Below are 20234 nucleotides of genomic sequence, written 5' to 3'. Positions count from 1 at the left end.
CCCCAAATGCTGTGGGAGGAGCCTCCCGATGGGTGGGGCGGAACGGGGAGGGGCTCGCGTGTGTGGGCGGGGCGTGCGGGGGCGTGCGGGGGGCGGGGACTCGCGCGTGTGGGCGGGGCGTGCGGGGGGCGGGGCGGCGCGCCAGCAGGACTTGGTGTTGGTGGGGAGCGCTGCGAGTTGATGGCGGCTCCCTGCCCCAAGAACGTGGTCCTGAGCAGCAGCAGCAGCTAATTACTGCTGCTCTTTGTTTTGCGGAAAGAGGTGATTTAGTGGGACAAAGGGGAAGATACACGGCTAGAATTGTGCCTGCGAGTTATCTAAATCTCAGCACACAAGTTTATTTGATGTTGACTGATGCATCTCCGCAGCTTTTTATTCTGTTACAGGTGATACATGTCTTGGTGATGCAATATTCATCTTGCMCAGCTCAGAAAATGTAGGAGTTGTTGGAAGCACAGAGAAATTKTTTACAACATACATGACAACAATTAATTGATGAAACAAGTTAAATCTGGGAAATACAATGTCAAGCCAGCAAGTATGCAGTTCAGSAGCACAGTCACCATTGATCACCCCATTACAGCTTGGAAGAACGTGCAGAATTTYAAAGACAAAATCAAGACATTAGGATTTGGGTACAAGGACTGGAAATAAGGGAAGATTAGAGTGCTAAAGCTCCAAATGGGAACAAAGCAAATATAAACAGGTTGCTACTGTCAAAGCAGCTCACCTGTCGTGCAGCCTTGCTCGCTTATGAGGGAATTTGGATGAGACAGCACTGTCAGGTTGGCCACAGGTTGAATGAATTATTCTGGTGATTGTCAGGCTGTAAATGAAGCATCCTTTGCCTGCATGTTTATCAGGGCAGCAGTCCTATGACTTAAACCCTTGCTTTTCCTGATTTCCAGGTGAAGGCTCTAGGTATTCTATAACTCTAGATATTCTTTTACTGATGTATCTCGGATCAGCTGGTGCTTTATAATTCACATAGGATGGAAGAGCATTGTAGGGGCTTCTTAGGAAACCTCACCTGAATCTTCATTATCCTCATGGTTATTTAGTGAGTTGTGGGGGTTTAAAGAGCAGCTCCAAGTGTGAGATGGGTGCCCACTGGCCAACATTGTGGAGCTGCTTGTCTCTGCCCTTGAAAAGAAATTACAGCTAACAACACAGGCTCATATTTTACCAGAATGAGTATCCTCAACAATTGATGGACATTATACTAAAAGGAAGGAAAAGCTTTATGAGACTGAAGATAATTTGTGAACATGCAAAAGCAGGGAACATTACAGTGAAAACAAAGCATAAAATGTGTACATATATATATGTGTATTATATATAAAAATATATATATTCTTGATAATGATAGAAAATAATAGTCACTTTAAAGAAGGAAAAAGGGCGTTCATTTCTCACATAGCATATCCAAGACCAGATACAATTTTATAAGAGAGTAATGCATATTTTTATACTGTTCCTTGATGTTTTGCAGGGTGAGGAAGGMGAACATTGAGAAGGTGGAGGTGTGCATGTTTCCTTCTTAAGAGTAAGATGTGTTTTTTCAATTTTACACAGATGTTTCATACCACTTGTTACACTATTTTTTTTTTTTTTGAAAAAAGACATTTGTGTTTAGAACAGCTGTTTTTCATGTGCCGTGTAGCTTATGTAGCTCAAACCCTCCCTTGACTTGGAACAGTAGTGGCAATAGGAAAGTTTGAAGTAACCTTGTGGGCTCTTTTCTTGTGACACAGAACCATAAGGAGAACTTTTTTTCAGGAAACAAGGAGGGCCAACCACTTCCCATGGAACGGGGAGTTGGGAGCTGAGGGCGACAATCCATCTGGGAAGATGAGCGCTTGTCCCTCAGTCCCTTGGCAGTGGGACAGGCCTGAGTGAGGCAGCTGGGCTCAGCCCAGAGTCCCACCACCAGGCATGTTCCTAGCGATGAGGCGGCTCCGAGGTCAAGCCAGGAAGAGTGGTCAGGGCTGGAATCAGGTCTGGTGACAGTAACCAGGGTCAAGCAAAGCACCTGGGGTCAAGCAGGGACATCAGCCCTTATCAGCTTGAGGTCAGGGACATCATGGCTAGACATAGGCAGAGCTTCAAGCAGCTCCTGYGGGCTGGTGTGAGTAGTAGCCCATGCTCATCTTCCCACCACACCAACTGGGAGCCTCTCTTCCTCACCAGGGGGAAGGAGCTTCAGCTGAGCTGAGCCTGAGCCTGGGCAAACAGAGCTCCAGGAGTGGGTGGAACTGCTCTCAGAGCCCTCACAGAATTAAAGATTGCATCATTATGCTTTCCATGCATACGGAATGCTAACATTCCCTCAGTTTGAACTCTTGGGAGAGCTAGAGCCATAGAGATTGACTGTGCTCTGAACACATATAATCTGATTTAATAATTGAACGAAAGTAGGTTACATTTCTCAGAAAAGCAATGGTTATATTTTCTGGTAAAACACAGATTTGCACAGCAGCTACTTTTATCATGAAAACCGTATCACCAAACCTGCAAAGACAAATTGATGTTCTTTGAGATAAATTTGTTTCATTAAGATTAATCAGAATGTTTAAGTAGATTTTCCTTACCAGTTAAAATGATTCTTTGTTTTTTTTTTTCTTTTTTTAATACGGACTTTCTGGTTAAAAGGAGAAAAGATATGATCATAAAAATGCTAAGGAAAGTCATATCATAGCAGTAATTATTTGAGTCTTTATAGTAATAAGGATTTTCATTTACAGACATTAGTCCCTTTCTGTAACCAATTTTGTGGGATTTCATTTCCAGGAAGACACTGTTAAATATTTTGTTGAAGCAGTTTTTGTGTACATGCTGTGGAAACAGCCTAACAACCTWCATTCAAACCAAGACCACAAATACCGTGGTATTTATGCTTGTTATGCTTGTTGCATAAAGCTGGAAGGAGGAATCATTCAAAGAGAGCCTCAAAAATGAKGCTGCACATTTTGTTTTATATTACAACAGATGTTATTTCTTAACTTTGTAGGTGTTGTTATTTTGTGCTTCTCCAGGAGAAAAAGAAAAAAGTTACACGACTTAAGCACAAGGAATTATCTTGAGTGCTAAACTAAATCTTCCCTGCAAATGAAAATATTGAGTTGAAAGAACATTTTAAAACTTCTTTACAATCTTTTTTTCTCTGCTAACATAAACAAGAACTCTAAGTTCTAGTTTCTTTTTCCAACCTACCATTAGAGTTTGTCCAAAATGAGTCTCTTGTTGCAAGCTTTTGCACTCTTGTAKCTGATTTTAAATCAGAACTCTTTCTCCTGTGTACAGCCAGAGCTTGAATGGTTTGCAGACACAGATATTGCAAATAATTTTCTTTGCCTCAGTAGCTAAAGAGCCTAGACACTTTTTTCCCAGGAGACAACAGAGGAATCCCACATGAATTGTGTTGATGTGCATGTCTTTCACCCTTGGTTCTGTACAGAGCTTGGAGAGACCAGGCTCTTATTTAGGCTTTCCATGTGCCTCATGTTAAAGGGATGAACCTAGGCCTCTGAACATGAGAGATTCTTTGCTTTCACTTCCTGTGTTGGGACTCATGGAAAATTCTTCTCAACTCCAGGGCTGGAGGATAGCCAGCACAAATGGAGCCTTCTGGAAGTCTGGCTGCTAGAATCTAAGTGTTTTATGGCAGTGCAAATTGCCTTTTTCAAAGGCTTACAATTTGGCCAAATTTCAGTATCAGAGCTACAACAGGTTCCTTTCTTCCTCCTCCCCTAAGTGCTATACTTTCCAAAGCATATACTATTGATCCCAAAAAGTACAGAAACAGACTTGTTAAATAATCCTAAAAAAAAAAAGTTCTTCATTAGTCTCATTTTTGGAAATGAATGAGTGAATTATTCTGGCTAAAACTTAGACAGAAAGACATCTGGCATGTATAGTTTCAGTTTACATCTTTGTAGTTTCATAAAGCTATAAACAACCAAAAAAAGAGTCTTAAAAATGCTGTATTTTCARCCTTAATAAAATGGAGTGCTATCCAGCCTGCCAGTAATTATATATAAATGTTGTGTACACAGTGTCTAATGCATCTGTTGCTTTGTCTCTGTTTTTGAATGTGACCTGTGAAGTGAATTACAAGTGGATATGGAATTTAATCCAAGGCCTAAAGATGCCAAACAGGAGAATTTTTCGGACTTTGTAGACGTCAGTATCACGCTTGGGGGAAGACCATTTGAGACCTTATTATTCAAAAACGTAGGGTAAACTCAAAATGGCCAGGATGATGCTTCTTAAAAAATATACAAAATACTGAAAAATCATGTTCTATCTATTCATGTTCATTGTTCAATGATTGTCATTGCTCAAGTTTGTCTTGTGAATCATAAATGAATTCTATCTATACAATTTCTGAATATTATTCCTTACATTATATATTGTCAAAGACACCATACAAGTGTTTGTATGTTRTAAATACCTTGAGAGCAATCATTAAACAATATTGCTTCAATAAAGAGCTCAAAGCAAGCGATTAATCCTCTCAAAAGAAAGAAAAAGTAGTCTGTGATGTGGTAACATTTGGAAAGCATAGGAAACTGTGCATCTCCTGGGGCTTGTAACATCTCCTAAGGGACTAGGTAATTATAGAAAAAAAATTGAAACATTGCTCAAGAGAGAAGTAAGTCTTAAATAGGCTTACGAGAAGCTGCTAGGAACCTAAGTGAAATGCCTTATCAGATAAAAKAAAATTTTTCAGAATTCAAGATTATTCAAAATATTTTGAAGGTCTTCTGAATATTAATAAAGTAACCAAGAAAACTTCACATAGAATATATGTGGTGGAATTATAAAAGCTTTGTCTGTTAGTTACCCTGTAAGAGATAATGGTGAAAGAAGTATTTGACATCTACAAAGTGTCAGCAGCGATAATGAAATAAACAGGGCTATCAAAGACTGTTACACAAGGATGATGGTTTAGAATATTTCAAAGCAGAATATTGGCATGTTATTTAAAATGTTATTTTTTACTAAACTTGAATTACTGCTTACTTAATTTTATTTAATTTTATGAATGTAACCAAAATATTAATAATGTTAATTGATTAATTATTTTATGTCTTTCTACTCTTTTTTTATTCAGAGGGACTGGAAGGCAAATGTGGTCCAAAACGATTTCAGAGACCTCAGGTAAGCGAAAAGCAAGCTGTCAAACCATAGAAATACTCAGGCATAGTTTTCTGAGAGACAAACTGGTTTTGTTGCTAACTGGTGTATGTTTGGGGGTAAAAGGATTCATCATGATAATTCCAATAATTTGCTGCACWCCTGACACAGGGCACAGAGCCGTGTTTGTGCAGTCACTTGTCCACAAGGTCCCTCCATCCTTTTTTTCCTTTCACTAAATACCTGCCAATTCATTTCCTCTACTACGGGCAAATTCCACAGTATTCCAGAATGACTTAAAAGTGCTCCCCTGACAGCTGAAGAAACTGAATCTGATCAAGCAGTCTGAAAGTTGACTGCTATACACTGACAAACACAGAAAAATTCCTACCCACCAAAATGAAAGGGCCCTTTGGTAGCATTTCCCCATCACACTTTTTTTTCATTAACTGTTGTAGATGGCAGGTCCCTGATTCTTTCAGTCTCTGCATTTGCTTTAAGAGGTTCCAGCTGATTTTATTTAATACCGGTATTATAAAGTAAAATACTAGTTTTATAAAATACTGGTTGTATTTATCCTTYTTGGTACTTGCTAGCTGGACACTTTGTCAATGAGTTTTGGACCATCCGGTCCAACTCTTAGTTGTAAAGAACATGTGGTGCCTTTTGCTCAGTGGGGATGATATTACTGGCATCATTGTTTATCCATGTGATAGGAGAGAGGAGCTGGATCACCATAAATGGTGGTGATAGTGGGGAATTTTTCAGAGGCAAAACTCRTTAGGTTTTGTTAACTCAGCTGTTGAAAGAACAGTTTGTTTGTTGAGTATTCTGGGAGGGTTTAAAGTACAGATTCAACAGCTGTGGCCAAAATGACACTAATAATTCAGAAGACACTTCAGAATGACACTTCCAATCCAGAGCTCAGAGTTACTGGTCCTGTTGGTGCTACTTACTGTCACTATTTCTAATAAGGAATGATAGAGAATATGAAAGCCTTCTTTTTCTTTTAGCAGTGCATCTGTTGCTTAGTATAGTATACAGCTGGTTTGTAATAATCAAAGCTTGTTTTGATTATTAAACTCATAAATTAAACTCATATGCACACCTCGTATAATAAGCCCTTAAATTGAAATATTGGTATATAAATCCATATATTGATCTATATTTTAAAAAGCCATATATAAAGCCATATATTATTTATTTGTAGATAGCTATTTCTGTTAGGCATATCATCCATGTCTTAAGATACTTGTATATGCTCTTAATTTTTATAATAAAAAATATATGCAAAGATTAGTGTTGACTCAGCTGGAATTTCATATACCAGCTCTGTATATGTGCCCTTTTTGTTCTGAAATGTCAGAGAAGTGTCAGGCTGAGGTGTTCTAATGATTCCAAAATACCTTTARCCCTTCAAGTGCTGATGAAAGAAAGAGAATTAGGGGAAAGACTTCTAGCATGCTCCAAAACAACATACTCTGCRGCCAAATTCTTCAGTTCCTGTAGCATCGTGCCTTCTGTTCTTTCATTGCTCTCCCAACATACTTTTCAGTCCGTGTAAACTAAAAATCTTTTTTTTTTAAATATGTATGGCTTCAAGCAGTGTAAATGGCTTCATATGAAGCCAATTTATATGGCTTCAACAGTGTAAATGCAGATATTATAAGTACCRATTGCAAAACGCCTTTCCCAAATTTTAACAGTTCTGCTGAGAATTTATCTAACTGTTGGAGCAAATATTATGTAGTTTAGTGACCTATGCCTAAAACAACAAAAAGAGCAAATGACCTCTCACTTGCTCAGTTAATAAATTGACTTTCAATTTAATGACATACAATCTAAGCCCACAAGATGGAGCCCCAGGCTCTTTGGAGCGAAGACAAAATGACAGGTAATGTGGCAGCAGGAACAGTTACTCATCAGCAAAATGCGTTTCTGCAATTCAACATGAATTCTGTGATATAATTAGGCTCTGTAGCTTGGGTTAAAACGGAAGGTGGGCACTAAGGAAGCTGGCTCTCACTGTCAGAGCCRCCTGGCACTAAAGCAGCCACCAAAGCCCATCCAGGGTTGATAGAGCTGAGGCAGACAGAGGGAGCACAACTGGCCTGAAGAACCTTGCTTAGACAGTGTGCTCATGTTCACATTGCTTGTACATGAATTATGTATACAYTGTAACTCTCTTATCTGTCTTTCAGGACGGCTTATGTTTTTGATCTGAAGGAGGAGAGCTGTTTCTTCAGGGAAAGGCTGTTAGAAGGGTTGTTTGCTTTTTCTATATGTGTGTGTATGTTTAAATAGCGCACTTGAACTGAAATATTTTAATAGTAATAAGTTAGATAAWTGTATAATAACAGCTGAAGGCACGATTCATGTTTCTGGTCCCTCTGCGATAAAGCACAGGGTACTCAGCAGTTTTATTTGCCTTCCACAGAGGCCAAACAGAAAGGATGTTTGATTTCAGACCGTGTTGGCATCCTATGTATGTGTGGGTGTGAGACTTGAGCCTAAAGAAAAAATTAACTGTTTGTCAGTACAATTACTCCTTCAGTGTAGGCCATTGGATATTTTTCTTAAAAAAAAAAAAAAAAAAAAAAAAAAAAAAAAAAGCAATTTGAGAAACTGCACAATGTTTCACTGAACCTCCCAATTCAGCAAAAAAAAAAAAAAGCAATTTGAGAAACTGCACAATGTTTCACTGAACCTCCCAATTCAGCTTTTAGTGCCTGTGTTTCCTCTCCTGTTACTGTTGTGACCTATACTCAGAAATCATGGATATTTCAGTCTATCTGCTCACTTCTCCWGTTTGTCAGACTTTGTCTTTCAGCTTCCCTTAGGTGAGCATTAAGCATATTTTCAACCAGAGCCATTGACACAAGAGAGAGATGACGTTTCATCTAAGAGCTGAGCAGACACAAAAAGATAAATGTTAYAGCACTTCCCATAACTCAATCATTATTAGCAAGATTGCTCGTGAGGTGCAAAGACACAGGGCAAGTGGCCTGAGTTCACCAGTCCGGGGACTTTCAGCCTTTTCACACTAACAATACCACTGGAGCTTGTTGTAAAGAGTCAGGTTTAGATGTTAGACTAGAGCAAAACAAATTATCTTTTCCATCCTCTCCTTTTCCTATGTGACCAAACTGAGTTAACCATCACCAACCAGTATCATAACATCTCTAACATGTGTCTAAGAAGGCATCCAATTGCTGAGTGTGTTTCCAAAGCATACGTTCTRTTCAAAGCACTTGACTGTTTAATTCCCACATGCGTAGAATAGGCAACATTTAGATCACTTATGGAGACTTGAACGTCTGTATATTTGATCTGACTGACCAGTTGTGAGTTTCTTGCTTTTTTTTTCTGAATTTTCTGGGTTTGCATCTGTAAAGTAGCTAAGGAATTTTGTTGGCCTTTAAAAGGCTGCTGTGGGAAATGGCTTTTGGCTCTGAATGTTGTGCACTCAGKTTATTCATACTGCCATTCAAGCAAACAGGTTGTTTGAATAACTACTGTTTGACCTGTTCTTTGAATTTGTAATATCTTTTTTTCCCAACTTTATTATATTTTTGTTCATATTGCATAGCTTCAAGTTTGACAATGTAACTTGGTTCTGTATGAAAAGTGATTTATTTTGTTTAAATTAATGGCTGTTCTTTATTCTTGTACTGTGAAATAGTCACTTTCTTTCATGATTGTATTGATCTGCATCATACTCACATTCCGTTTGTCTTTCCATGCTGTAGAATCCTAATCTACGTCATCTATCTTCATACAGAAGCTGTCCCATGCCTTTCTCACCTCTCTCTGTTCATTTTTATTTCTTCTTTATTACTTTTGAGTTGCAGTAACTAGAATAGCAGGCACTATTAAAGGAGAATAGGTAGAGCACCAAAGAAAGAAAACTAAGGTGTATTTTTTTCCAGTAGAGGAGGTGATTTAACAAGAATGCAGAAATAAAAGGTTTTTCTTGCATACTCAAAATTAAATAGTTATGTAAATGGGTTTTAGCATTAAACCTGTGTCATAAACCAGAGTTTAGTGTGACCATGAATGCATGTAGACAGGTTACCAGAACACCACTCCAAGCTAGAGGAACTGACCTAAGATTGCATTTGATTCTGAGTAACTAAACAGCTTAACTAAACAGCTCACAAAGAACAATAAATAATGGTAAGACTGAGCTGTAAATCTTGAGACATGTTCATCAGATTTGACCTCTAAGTGAATTTGAAGTTACAGAACTGTTTACTGGCAATGCTCAAGAAAAAGCAAAGCCCTGCACTCTATAGCTACAATTGTGTTACGTAACCATCAAGGTCCTTATTTTGCTTCCAAATGGCTGTAAATAGTGAAGAAGAGCTGAGGCCATTTCCACAGACCAGTCACACAAAACATATAGTTTTCTGGCCAGATTTCCTGGACAGAGAAATAAAACTCCCATTACTGTCAGCAGATTGGATGTCTGTGTGAACTCTCACGTTATATGTGTGCTGGGCCAGTGAGAGAGACTGTTATGTCTAAAAATCTTAAATGATAACATTTTCTGATCCCTGTCAAATGTCATATTTGCAAGTCCAAAAGGAGAGGGAAACCTTGGAAAGCAGCTGAAAGCCCACCAAGTCAGTCCTGTTTTGGCTCATAGTACAGATAAACCTTGACTACTGCAGGGGAAAGCATTCCTCAATAACTGATGGTCCATGTCTGGAGAGACAGGATATTTAACAAGCCTTGACTGAAGCACATGTAAGGGTAAGAATAAGTATGTAAACAATATATGTCATAAGTTTTAATGTAATATTTTTAAAAATTGCCTCCTTTCTATGAATCTCCACTTTTTTGTTTCTATCTTACTATTTCTCCTCTCAAAGATAAAAGTTTCTTGCAACTAATTGTTGATTTAAGGTGTAAAATACATACCTAGAAGGAAAAAAAAATCCATCCAGCTCTACTTCTATTTTTTTCTCACAAACAGAAGATATAAAGTACATTCATTTGTGATTTAAGAGATTGGGAGCAGTTAATCATTGTGCAACAAGTAACCATCGGTTTGGCTCAATGGTGTGTTAGATTTTGGCTTCTTAGAAACCTGGGGGATTTGGCTATGCTCTGAAGCAGTGCAGCTCGGTGCKGGGAGTTACTGCCAAGGTGTGATTTCCAACTGGATGATTTCAAAAAAAGGTTCTACTCTTGGAAGAGCAAAAAGAGGATAGTTTGTTGAGTGTAGCAACAAGAGACCTTGCTCCTACATTAAATGGAGGGAGTTTCTACTAGTCTGGAGAACGTARAGACTTTTTTAAGGTTCAAGGTTGGTCCTTTTTCCCTATTCTTTTCTCCAGACACCTTTAACCTGAGGTTTGGTGAGATAAGCTCAAAATGTACTCTGGATATTTAAAAGCTTCCAGTTGCATATTTCATTGCTGTTATTTAAACAGTCAACAAACAGGAAATCAAGTGTKGTTTCTATATAGGTTTCTACAAGGGAATTGAAAAGAGACAGAAGATTTTTTTTTAATCAAATATCATCTACATGAAGTTTTGTTTTGTTTTGTTCTTATTAAACATCATCTGTTTTGTGGCCAAAGGGTTCAAATATTACAATTGTTGAAGAAACAGGAGAAACCCYAGACTACAAGTTATCTGAATATGTCATTACTAGGCTCCATAACTTCCAGTAATCAAAAATGAGCATTTGATTAGTGAAGTCCTGGTAATTTTCACTTTTGCTTCTATAATTCTTCATCCTGCAGGATTTGTAGGTAATCTGAACCTCAGAGTGTTCCTCCTGTGGATGGAATGCTCCTTTCCCTTCCCTCATCACAACTGGATTTGGTTCCTTTAAGAAGAATATGACATCTGTGTCCAAATGTATGAAGTTATCTGTCACAGCCGAGCTGTGTGGTGCAGCAACTTGTTTGATGAGCAGTGAAATGAACAACATTTTCCTTTGGCTCCTGTATCCCTTACACTCCCAGACATATGGCAGTGACTTCGGCTCTCCCACAATTTTATTGCAAGGCATTCTGCAGTACCAGGAGTCCYCTTCTGCAGGACTTCTGCTGCCTTCCCCTGTCCTGGACTTCACTTTCTTCATTGCCTTTCCTCTCACCCTGCCGGCATCCACCCTTGTCCAACTCCCCATTCCCCTGTCAGGGTGAGAGTCACCAAGTGCTGGGCTAGTTGAGAGCCAGGGGCTCACTGAGCTCATGCAGAGCCAGCTGGGGAGGGAGACTGTCAGCCACCTTCTGCTGTGGGCACGGGGCTGAGGGGTCTCACCATTGGTAGAGTTTACTATATATTTCCTGTTATTTTATTTACACAAATTTACTCTCTGCCTTTTAAATCTAAGGGAATATAGCCAATGTGCTTCAAGTTGACTGCAAGAAATTCACCTATGGTAGAAAAGAGGCTTTCAAGATTCTCCAGTTTAAGGGGAAAAAAAAAAAAAAAAAAAAAAGGTTTTACTGGTGTTAGTTTGGCTGCCATAGGGAAAATTTCTCCCATTCATTTTAGCAAGCTTGGTTTTATAAAGGTCCAGTAGATAGATTGCTGCAGGTTCTGCTGAATAACAATCACAAAATTGCCCTAATATTTTAAATTTTGCATTTTTAATTTAGCATGTGAGGCAAGGTAATTTTGATCTTTTGACTTTATTTTCTTTTTCTTTCTATTTCTTTCTTCATGTGCCTCACGATAATATCTGGATTGCAGCAAGAGACATCAATGTTTGATCATGCAGCATGGACCAGCTGTGTGCCAGTGATGAAGCCCGTGTCCCAGTGATGAAGCCCGTGTGCCAGTGATGAAACCCATGTCCCTTCTGCGACACCACATGAGGGAGCTCCCCTTCTGTCCTGCCACCAAGGCACTGAGGGACATGTTGCCTCGTAGGTGATGTCTGTCCAGGGGCTGCAACTGAGTCTCTGGTGACRCCTGAACAAAACTCACATAAAGCCGGCAGCGATTCCTTGAGACTTGCTGTGGACTTCAAGTTTATCTCAGCGTGGTTTTTGATTTAATACCCAAGAATACAGTTTTATGCTGCAACCTTCCAGTATATACAGCAAGTATAATTGTATGCAGCACATTCAGAATTACCTAAATGACTCCTTTTGGATCACCTGTCTTTGTTGGACCCTCTAGTGTGTCTAAGTAGCAGAAAGAATTTCTGAGCCAAACAACTAAGGAGGAAAAAATAATTGAGTTTCATTTTATTTTAAACTATGCCTTTTATTGTTATAGTTACTAGTGCATTATTACCACCATTGAGAGATGCCTGTGATCCAAGCAAGTGCACTCAGTTCTTCAGCTCTGAAATTATGATGTGCTACCTTGCATCTCAGACCTAGGCAGCTGCTGCAGCATTAATGTGGAGAAGCTGAAGACTTGTGGCTGACAAAGTTACAGATAAAGATGCAAATTGTTTAGAAGTGAATATTTTAATGCAAAAGTTCATTTATGTGAAATGAGGAAACCCTCGTGCTCCTAGACGCACACTGTCCCTTTAATAAAATGGCTTGGTCTCCCACTCAGCTCTGGCTAAGTGCCTGCCTATTTTCATTTAAACTTTGGCCAACTAAACAGGAATAATGGACCATAAGGGATCTAGATGCAAGGTAGAGCCATTTGCAAGTGGCTAGACTGTTTATTTGCAGATTGCCTTATTTACTTAAAACATACTTTCCAGTATGACCTACTGGATGTATTTTTTATACTGACAGCTTATTGAATTTGCGGTTTGCCGCTTGAATGCCTTGGAGGTAAGAGCCTTATATAGTTATTTCATTTGTATTTTTAGAGGACTACCCTGGTAGATTCTGTATATGCAACTTGAATGGAGTTGGAAATAGTATGTAAGGATATTTAAAGCACTAGTTCATGCATGTTATCCTTTAATCATAATTAAAACTAATTATTGTAAATTACTTTTTTTTTGAAAATCAGTTATAAGAGTTCAGCTTTCACTAGAAATAGATTGAATCATGAACAAAGAATTTAATATTCATTTTGCTCATATTTATAGTTCTTATAATTCAATATTGTCTTTGTGGAAAATAGTACATGCTTTCCTTTACAGCCATGTAACATCCATAATACATTCATGCTTAGAATCTCATTACTCAACTAATTTTTTACAAGAAGTTGTTCATACTGATGATTCAGATCAAGATAATTTATCTGTATCCAAAATACCTAGGTGTTTGCTATTCCTAACAATTAGGGATTTATAGAAGAAATGATGCTCTGTTTTCTCTAATATACTTACTATTTTTTTTATAATTAGTTCAGTAACAATATATGTTAATACCAACATGCTTTAATAACAATTTATTTTACCCTTCTTTGTTAGTTGTTCAAATGAAAGCAAAAGATAGCACTGATTACTTTTTAACAAAGGAAATACTGTATTTGTTCTACATGTATTTTTTCTAGTAAAACAGATTCTAATATGCAAGTAGATGTGAGATAAAATTGAGATTACACTGACTGCTATGTTTGACACACCAATCAAAGGAATTTTATAACTTTGTTATACATATTGTCTCCAGAGCAGTTTTTCCCATGAATGTGTACTTAAATATGAAGTATATGTATTTATTTGTTAGTATCATTAGTTATTAATAAAAGCTATTAATAAAGCTTTTTTTTTTTTTTTTTCTTAACAGGAAGGAAAATTCTAATCTGGGATCAGAGTCACTATGTGGAACAAACATTCTTTCTTTTGCTTTTTAATTCTGTCTGTTACCATGAACCACACAGTACATGGGCAGAGCAGAAATAAAGGAAAGAATGCTTATTCTCATRTGCAAAAATATGAAGGTAAAACCATTTTCTTGTAATTTCTGATTGCCCATATAGTATGTCTCCTTATTTTTCAGGATAATAACCTAGTAATGGGCATCTTATACATTTTTTTTTGACAATGGGGCCTGGAAAAATATTTTGGTATATTTTACTTAGCCATACAGTCCAGTTTGGACTATCATTTTCATTAGCACATGTGAAATTGTTTTAAGTGATAAGAAGCCTATCTTTTAGTTTGAATTTGCATGTGAAAAATTGGTAATTTGTATATAAAATCAAATAAAATGCTAAAACAGTCCCATCAAATCCCATCTAATTTGAATGTTTTGGACTATAGACTGTCTTTAATACTGATATGAATTAAACTAACTGACTTAAATGAAATTATTTGAGTCCAGTAGAATTTCTTGGCAGTAATGTAATTTAGATGGAAATTTCTCCTCAGAATTTTTTACTGGGAAGAGGGAGGAAGAGTTGAGAGAATGGTTTGAATATCACAGAGAATAACCTAAAATCTGTAGTGCAAGTATGTCAGTCACTCATAGAATTAACTTTCTTCTTCCCTTACAGGTGATATTTGTCTCATTGATATAGTCTTTATCTTGGACAGTTCAGAAAGTGCCAGAAATCAATTGTTTGACTTACAGAAAGAGTTTGTTCAAAATTTAGCTGACAAAATTTTTGAGATGAAGCCAGTAAAATCTCAGCAGTATGATATCAAACTAGCAGGTATGCAGTTCAGCAGCACAGTCACCATTGATCATCCGTTTACCGCTTGGAAGAATGTGCAGAAATTTAAAGAGAAAATCGGTTCTCTGGGCTTCATTGGCCATGGCACCTACTCCTATTATGCAATTTCCAATGCCACTCAACTCTTTAAAACCGAGAGTCGTAGAAAAAGTGTAAAAGTGGCTTTTTTGATGACTGATGGTGTGGATCATCCAAACAGTCCTAATATTCAGGGCATAGCTACAACAGCCAGGAGTCTTGGAATACACTTTTTTGCCATTGGCCTTTCTAAGAAAAATGTCCAAGAAGGAAAATTGCGTTTGATAACTGGTGATTCAGCTTCTAAATATATCTTATGCCTGGATGATGAAAACCTGGTAGCTGATACAGCTTTGGAACTGGTAAGTAATGCTGAGGGGACTCTTATAACCCTTCTATCCATGGCAAATTTCATGTAATTCTGAGTAGTCCTGAATGCAGTGCAGAGGTCTGCAGGTGAGCTAGGGGCTGGAGTTGACCTTAGGCTTGGGAGTTAAGGAAGTTTTGAAAGATTGGATGTTAAYGCCTGCAAGTGCTGGGCTCCAGAGTTGATTGTAAAGAAGGGCATTAACTGTGGGCTCAGAAACTGAGGTTAAGACAATACTGAGCAATACTGAAAATCCCTTTTCATAGGACTAGTTCCATAGGATAGTTATTACCACTGTAAGAAAGGAGTTTACTTTCATTAGCATTCTCGTTGGAAATTTTCATTAGCATTCTCGTTGGAAATTTTATAACCTAGAGAGATTCCTAGAATCACAGAATGGTGGAGATTGAAAGAAACCTCTGGAGATTACCTATTCCAAGGAGACAAAGGATTAAATGAATACACTAAAAAAATAATATATAGGGAAATAATATTTTTGTTTTCTTTTCAGGAAATCTTACTTCAGAAGCAGGTAGGTTTTTTGAGTTTTTCATGTTTTGATAACCATTTTGAGTACAAAATCATTTCTTTTTCTCCTGATATCTGTTTCTCCTATAGTGCAACATTGTAGGAAAATATGTTGTAGGACTGATCAGTTTTCCTGCTATGAGTAGAGGTCCCTAAAGTGGTTGGATTTTCTTAGCTTTCATCCATTTTTGCCATCTCTTCTCATGATAAATCTATAAATTCAGTTCCTTAATGGGTAATAGCAAAAGTAAGCCATAGAGAGCTCTTCTAACTGAAATGAAATAGGACTAGCACAAGGAATGCAAGTGCATTAGCTGTCACATTACAACACAAGGTCAATATTGTCCAAAAGTTATGTATTATTTTAAGTATTACTATGTGTATATTGCCTTAAGTATTTGTACGTTATACCTGATTTTTTTGTGTAATAAGTAAAATTTGATATTCGAACTCTTTTGAATTAGGTGGGGCTATACAGAAATATAATGTTGATTATATAAGAAATATATTTTATAAGATCTTTTTTTCCTTGTTATTTTACTGTTATACTATCAAGCATATGTCTAGACAAAAACAGACTTTATGCTTTAAAAATAAATTGAAGATACACTTGAAAATGCTCTCCTCAATGTTTCTGTTAACATTTTAGTGTATGCGGAAGATCTGTGAGTGTGAAAAGGGAGTAAAAGGAGACAAAGGTGATTCTGTAAGTATGTGTTCACTTGGAAAGCTTCCAAAAATTGAAGATTAGTCATTGAGATCAATATTGCACAGCATTTTAATTGATTATTCCTTATGCAAATAAACTTCTCCTATAGAAAAACGTATTAGTCATGCCTCTACTGCAGATAGAAGTGTTGTGTCATAGGATACATCCCTTAGGCAAAGAGTTACTGCCACCAGTGRCTCTCGTTTGTGTACAAGGTAAAGGCTCAAAAGACTGAGGGTGACAGTAAATGTGAAGAAAGGGCTAAATCTTCAGCACTCTCTTTTGTCTTGAGCACCTGAGCACATCACTGTTTCTTGGCATTGGAACTGCAGAGAGCCATAGCTTCTTTCGAGCAGATGAGAACAGGTGGTAAAGGGTATCTCTGAAAAACAGGCAGGAGGTACTGGGTTGTTTTCTGTGGCGACACCTTGYTGGTTAGATTTTATTATGCTCTATTTTGCTAAAGGCGAAGGTAAATAACATGTTTACTTTTTAKTGAACATTGATGAAAAAGAAATTGCAGATATATAGTATGATGATACTAGAAGAATCATTCATCAAGTGGAGGTAGCGTCACATCTGACTTACCTGCGTCAGAGTGGATTTCTGCCTAAGCTTATTCCAGCATGATTTTGGCCTGCCTTTTAGCTACAGTCTTAAAGAAATTGGAGAAAATTATCCTCAAAATAATAAGAACATTTTCCTCCTTTTTTCAGGGCAGTATTGGTGACAGAGGGGAGAAAGGTGAGCCGGGACCAAAAGGAAACAAGGTAAAGTAAAATAGTAATAATAGTAATAATAGTAATAATAGTAATAATAGTAATAGTAATAATAATAATAATAATAATAATAATAATTCTGCCTAAGTTTTTGAAACCATAGAGGTGAAGAGAGAAAAGGTGTGGTAAAATATGATTTAAAAGCCTGGACTTAGCTATGATAAATTTACAGTTAGCTGCTTTAGAAGCCAGAGAGAAAAAAATGAAACTAAAATACTACCAACTTAACCTGCCTATCATTCCATTTTTTCTTTATCAGCAGAGGTCTCTGAATCTGATGAAAGGCTCGTTAAATACACTGGAGCTTTTGAATACTGYGGAAATCTCTCATGGAGCACAGCTTGCAGAGCTGATGTCTAAGATTTCAGACACTTCAGGCTTCTGTGCTAATGTTCAATACTCTGTTCTTGACCGTTGGAAGAACCTTTGTAAATAGGAAAAGCAATTTCTAATCTTTAAAGAATGTTCTATGTTTCAATGTAATAATAATAAATAATAAAAGAGCAATACATATTTTAATTGTATTGTTTTGCTTCTAATAGGGTGATGCTCAAAAAGGAGATCATGGAGAAAAAGGTGAAGAGGTATGTGACTACTACAGTGTTAATTCATGTTTGGTTTTCAGATTATTTTCCAGATCTCCGAGGTTATCACATTTCAATTCCACTGAATTCCGAACTGAAAATTCCAGTTTTCACAARTAATTCCAGTTTCACAAATAATTCCGGTTTTCACAAATAATTTCAGACTCATCTTTTTTTAATTATTTATAGTACCTAAACTAAGTTTTGGATTACTAAAGCATCTGTACTAAGAGAAGCACGTTAAAACCACATGTTTAATTGTTGGAATGCTCTTGGTAAAAGTTTTGAAGTTGTGTGATTTTGTATTGAGTTGCACTATACATATCCTGAAGACAGAATTGAGGATGCCATCATGAACAACCATCTACGTAGTTCTCCAATGGCTTCTGTCATCTAATTTTTCTCAGCTTTGATCCTTCTTGCTTCACAGTAGAAAGACTCACACTACTCCATGCATACAATGAATTCTGTTTCAAAATCCAGTTTAAATTGTAGGTTATATTTGCTAAGTGGTTGTCAGACTTGAATATTTACAGTTAACTGTCATAAATACACATTTCTCAGTTTATAGAGAAGTGTAACTTAAATGATTCCAGAGGGATATTTTATTTTCATGAAGACTTAAACTTATAATTTAAACTTATAATTAAATTAAATATAATTTAGTATCTTTAATATCTTTTTCTTCTGACTTAAATTAGGAGTGAATTATGCCTTTACATTCTCTTTTATGATTTCCCTTTTTTTTTGTTATTGTTGTTATTACTGTTTTCAAACAGGGAGCTCCTGGTTATAAGGGAGAAAAGGTAAGATTTTAAAAGAATAGAAATACTGTGAAATACTTGATGACAGTGTACATGAAAAAGGAAGAGAAGGGTCTGTCTTATTGTCATGAGATGCACTTCAATGAAACCCGTAGGATTATTCATGACAGTAAATTCAGCTTTTATGGAATTTGTTCGCTGGCTGGCTTTCTGGAATTAAAGGAAAAAGTAAAAGATCAGAAAATATAAATTTAAATATATAAAAAAAATAGAAGACCAAAAATAAAGCTGCTAGAAGGAAAAATAATCTTAGGGTAAAAGGGTATGCAGAAAGACTGTGAAATTGATTACTACAAACACAAATAGATGGGGCAATCAAAAAATGCAAGAAGGTTATTTGTTTTTAAGGTACCATATAATACTATATAGTGCCACTTCAAAGACTTGCAAGATTCTGAAGCCAAAATTATCATTCAAAACATCATAGTGAATACAATACTCATTTTGATTTTGCTTGATTTGAACCTTATCTTTCCGTAAGGATAATTAATAAACGCAATGCCTCTCTGAATCTCTGCATTCACAATAAAAATGCCTCAGTCAGTTTTATGGAACATTTTCTGGAAAGAGGAAAAGTAGATACATACATATTTGTTAATTCATCAGTAGAACGCATTGTTAATTCACTTCCTTCTATGTGTACAGTCTTACAGTGTTACTCTGGAGATCTCAGCTGTCACAGGATCTCTGGAGGCAGTGCAACAAGCTAGAGAGATTCAACAAGACTTTTCAGATATTAAAAATGTTGTCTTCTTACTACGCAGATTTTGTAGGCATTCTCAGGGAGAAAAATTATGTATCTTGAGCAGAATTGAGATACTGCAGACCATATCTAACGGTGCTACCTTTGGGCCCTCAGAAACTACTAAAACTCTTGCACTACTGAGATGTTTGCAGAGTCTTTAATGTCTCTTATGCAAACAGAATACCTTGTTCAACTGTTAACTATTTAATTTCTTATAAAGGGTGAAAGAGGAGAGTGTGGACCTCCAGGACTAAAAGGGGAAAGAGTAAGTAAAATTTTTATTTAAACTGTTGCATATGTCAATCAAGATATTAAAAATCATGTCAAACTTTTTGATGACAACTTCATTATTATTATAAAATTAGAACTTCTTGTAATTCTCTGAAAATTGTGATACATTCTTTGCAAAAATGCTGACCATAGCCCACTACACAGAAGGAAAATATAGCACTCACACAAATCAACACCAACACCATCATCCTGTTCTCCTCTCTAGCTGATCAGGGTGAAGCTCTTTGGAGAGATATACACAGACMCATGCACATATGCATGCACACACCTATACATGCACATATATAAAGGCATCTCGCTGTAGAGATGCTTTTATTTTTTATTTCTTTCATTATAAGGGAAGTCACACTTGACTAGTTCAGATGAGATATGCACAGGTTATGTATTTAAAGAGTAGTGTAAAAGGAATCCACAGCTGGATGGCAAAGACAACGGACTCCTGAGTGGGATAGTTGTGTATCTTGAGTTCACATAAGCAGACTTGTACGATTACTACAGACCATTGATTTATGGTCAGAGTTTTCACTGTACTACCAGCTAGATTGCAGTTCATTGTTCTTTCGAAGCATCTTTCTTCAGCATTATCTTCATCGAAGGTAAAACCGAAAACTTTGTAGTTCCTGGAGTACTGTCATTTAATGATGAATTTCTGAGAAGAATTAGGAAATCTTTAAGTCAACAATATTTATCAC

At 36.8% G+C, this 20234-nt stretch overlaps 1 protein-coding gene and 1 long non-coding RNA gene across 2 annotated transcripts in view; both read left to right on the top strand.

Annotated features, from left to right (window-relative positions):
• The first annotated feature begins 1490 nt into the window (after positions 1–1490).
• Positions 1491–7511, top strand: LOC112944750. Its single transcript, XR_003248829.1, has 3 exons — positions 1491–1546; positions 5117–5163; positions 7341–7511. It is a non-coding gene; the product is annotated as an uncharacterized LOC112944750 (long non-coding RNA).
• A 5380-nt stretch (positions 7512–12891) lies between these two features.
• COL28A1 (collagen type XXVIII alpha 1 chain) overlaps positions 12892–20234 on the top strand; it is a 53548-nt gene continuing 46205 nt past the window's right edge. The window contains exons 1-9 of the mRNA XM_026036274.1: positions 12892–12902; positions 13835–13962; positions 14518–15077; positions 15594–15614; positions 16260–16316; positions 17036–17089; positions 17641–17682; positions 18462–18488; positions 19472–19516. Coding sequence (XP_025892059.1) covers positions 12892–12902; positions 13835–13962; positions 14518–15077; positions 15594–15614; positions 16260–16316; positions 17036–17089; positions 17641–17682; positions 18462–18488; positions 19472–19516 — 945 coding nt within the window. The remainder of the gene's footprint in view (positions 12903–13834; positions 13963–14517; positions 15078–15593; positions 15615–16259; positions 16317–17035; positions 17090–17640; positions 17683–18461; positions 18489–19471; positions 19517–20234) is intronic.

This window comes from Nothoprocta perdicaria, unplaced genomic scaffold (genome assembly GCF_003342845.1).
Source record: "Nothoprocta perdicaria isolate Ctin4 unplaced genomic scaffold, notPer1 scaffold_174, whole genome shotgun sequence".
Taxonomy (NCBI): Eukaryota; Metazoa; Chordata; class Aves; order Tinamiformes; family Tinamidae; genus Nothoprocta; species Nothoprocta perdicaria.
Note: the sequence above shows the minus strand (reverse complement) of the source record. Positions and strands in the feature narration are given on the sequence as shown.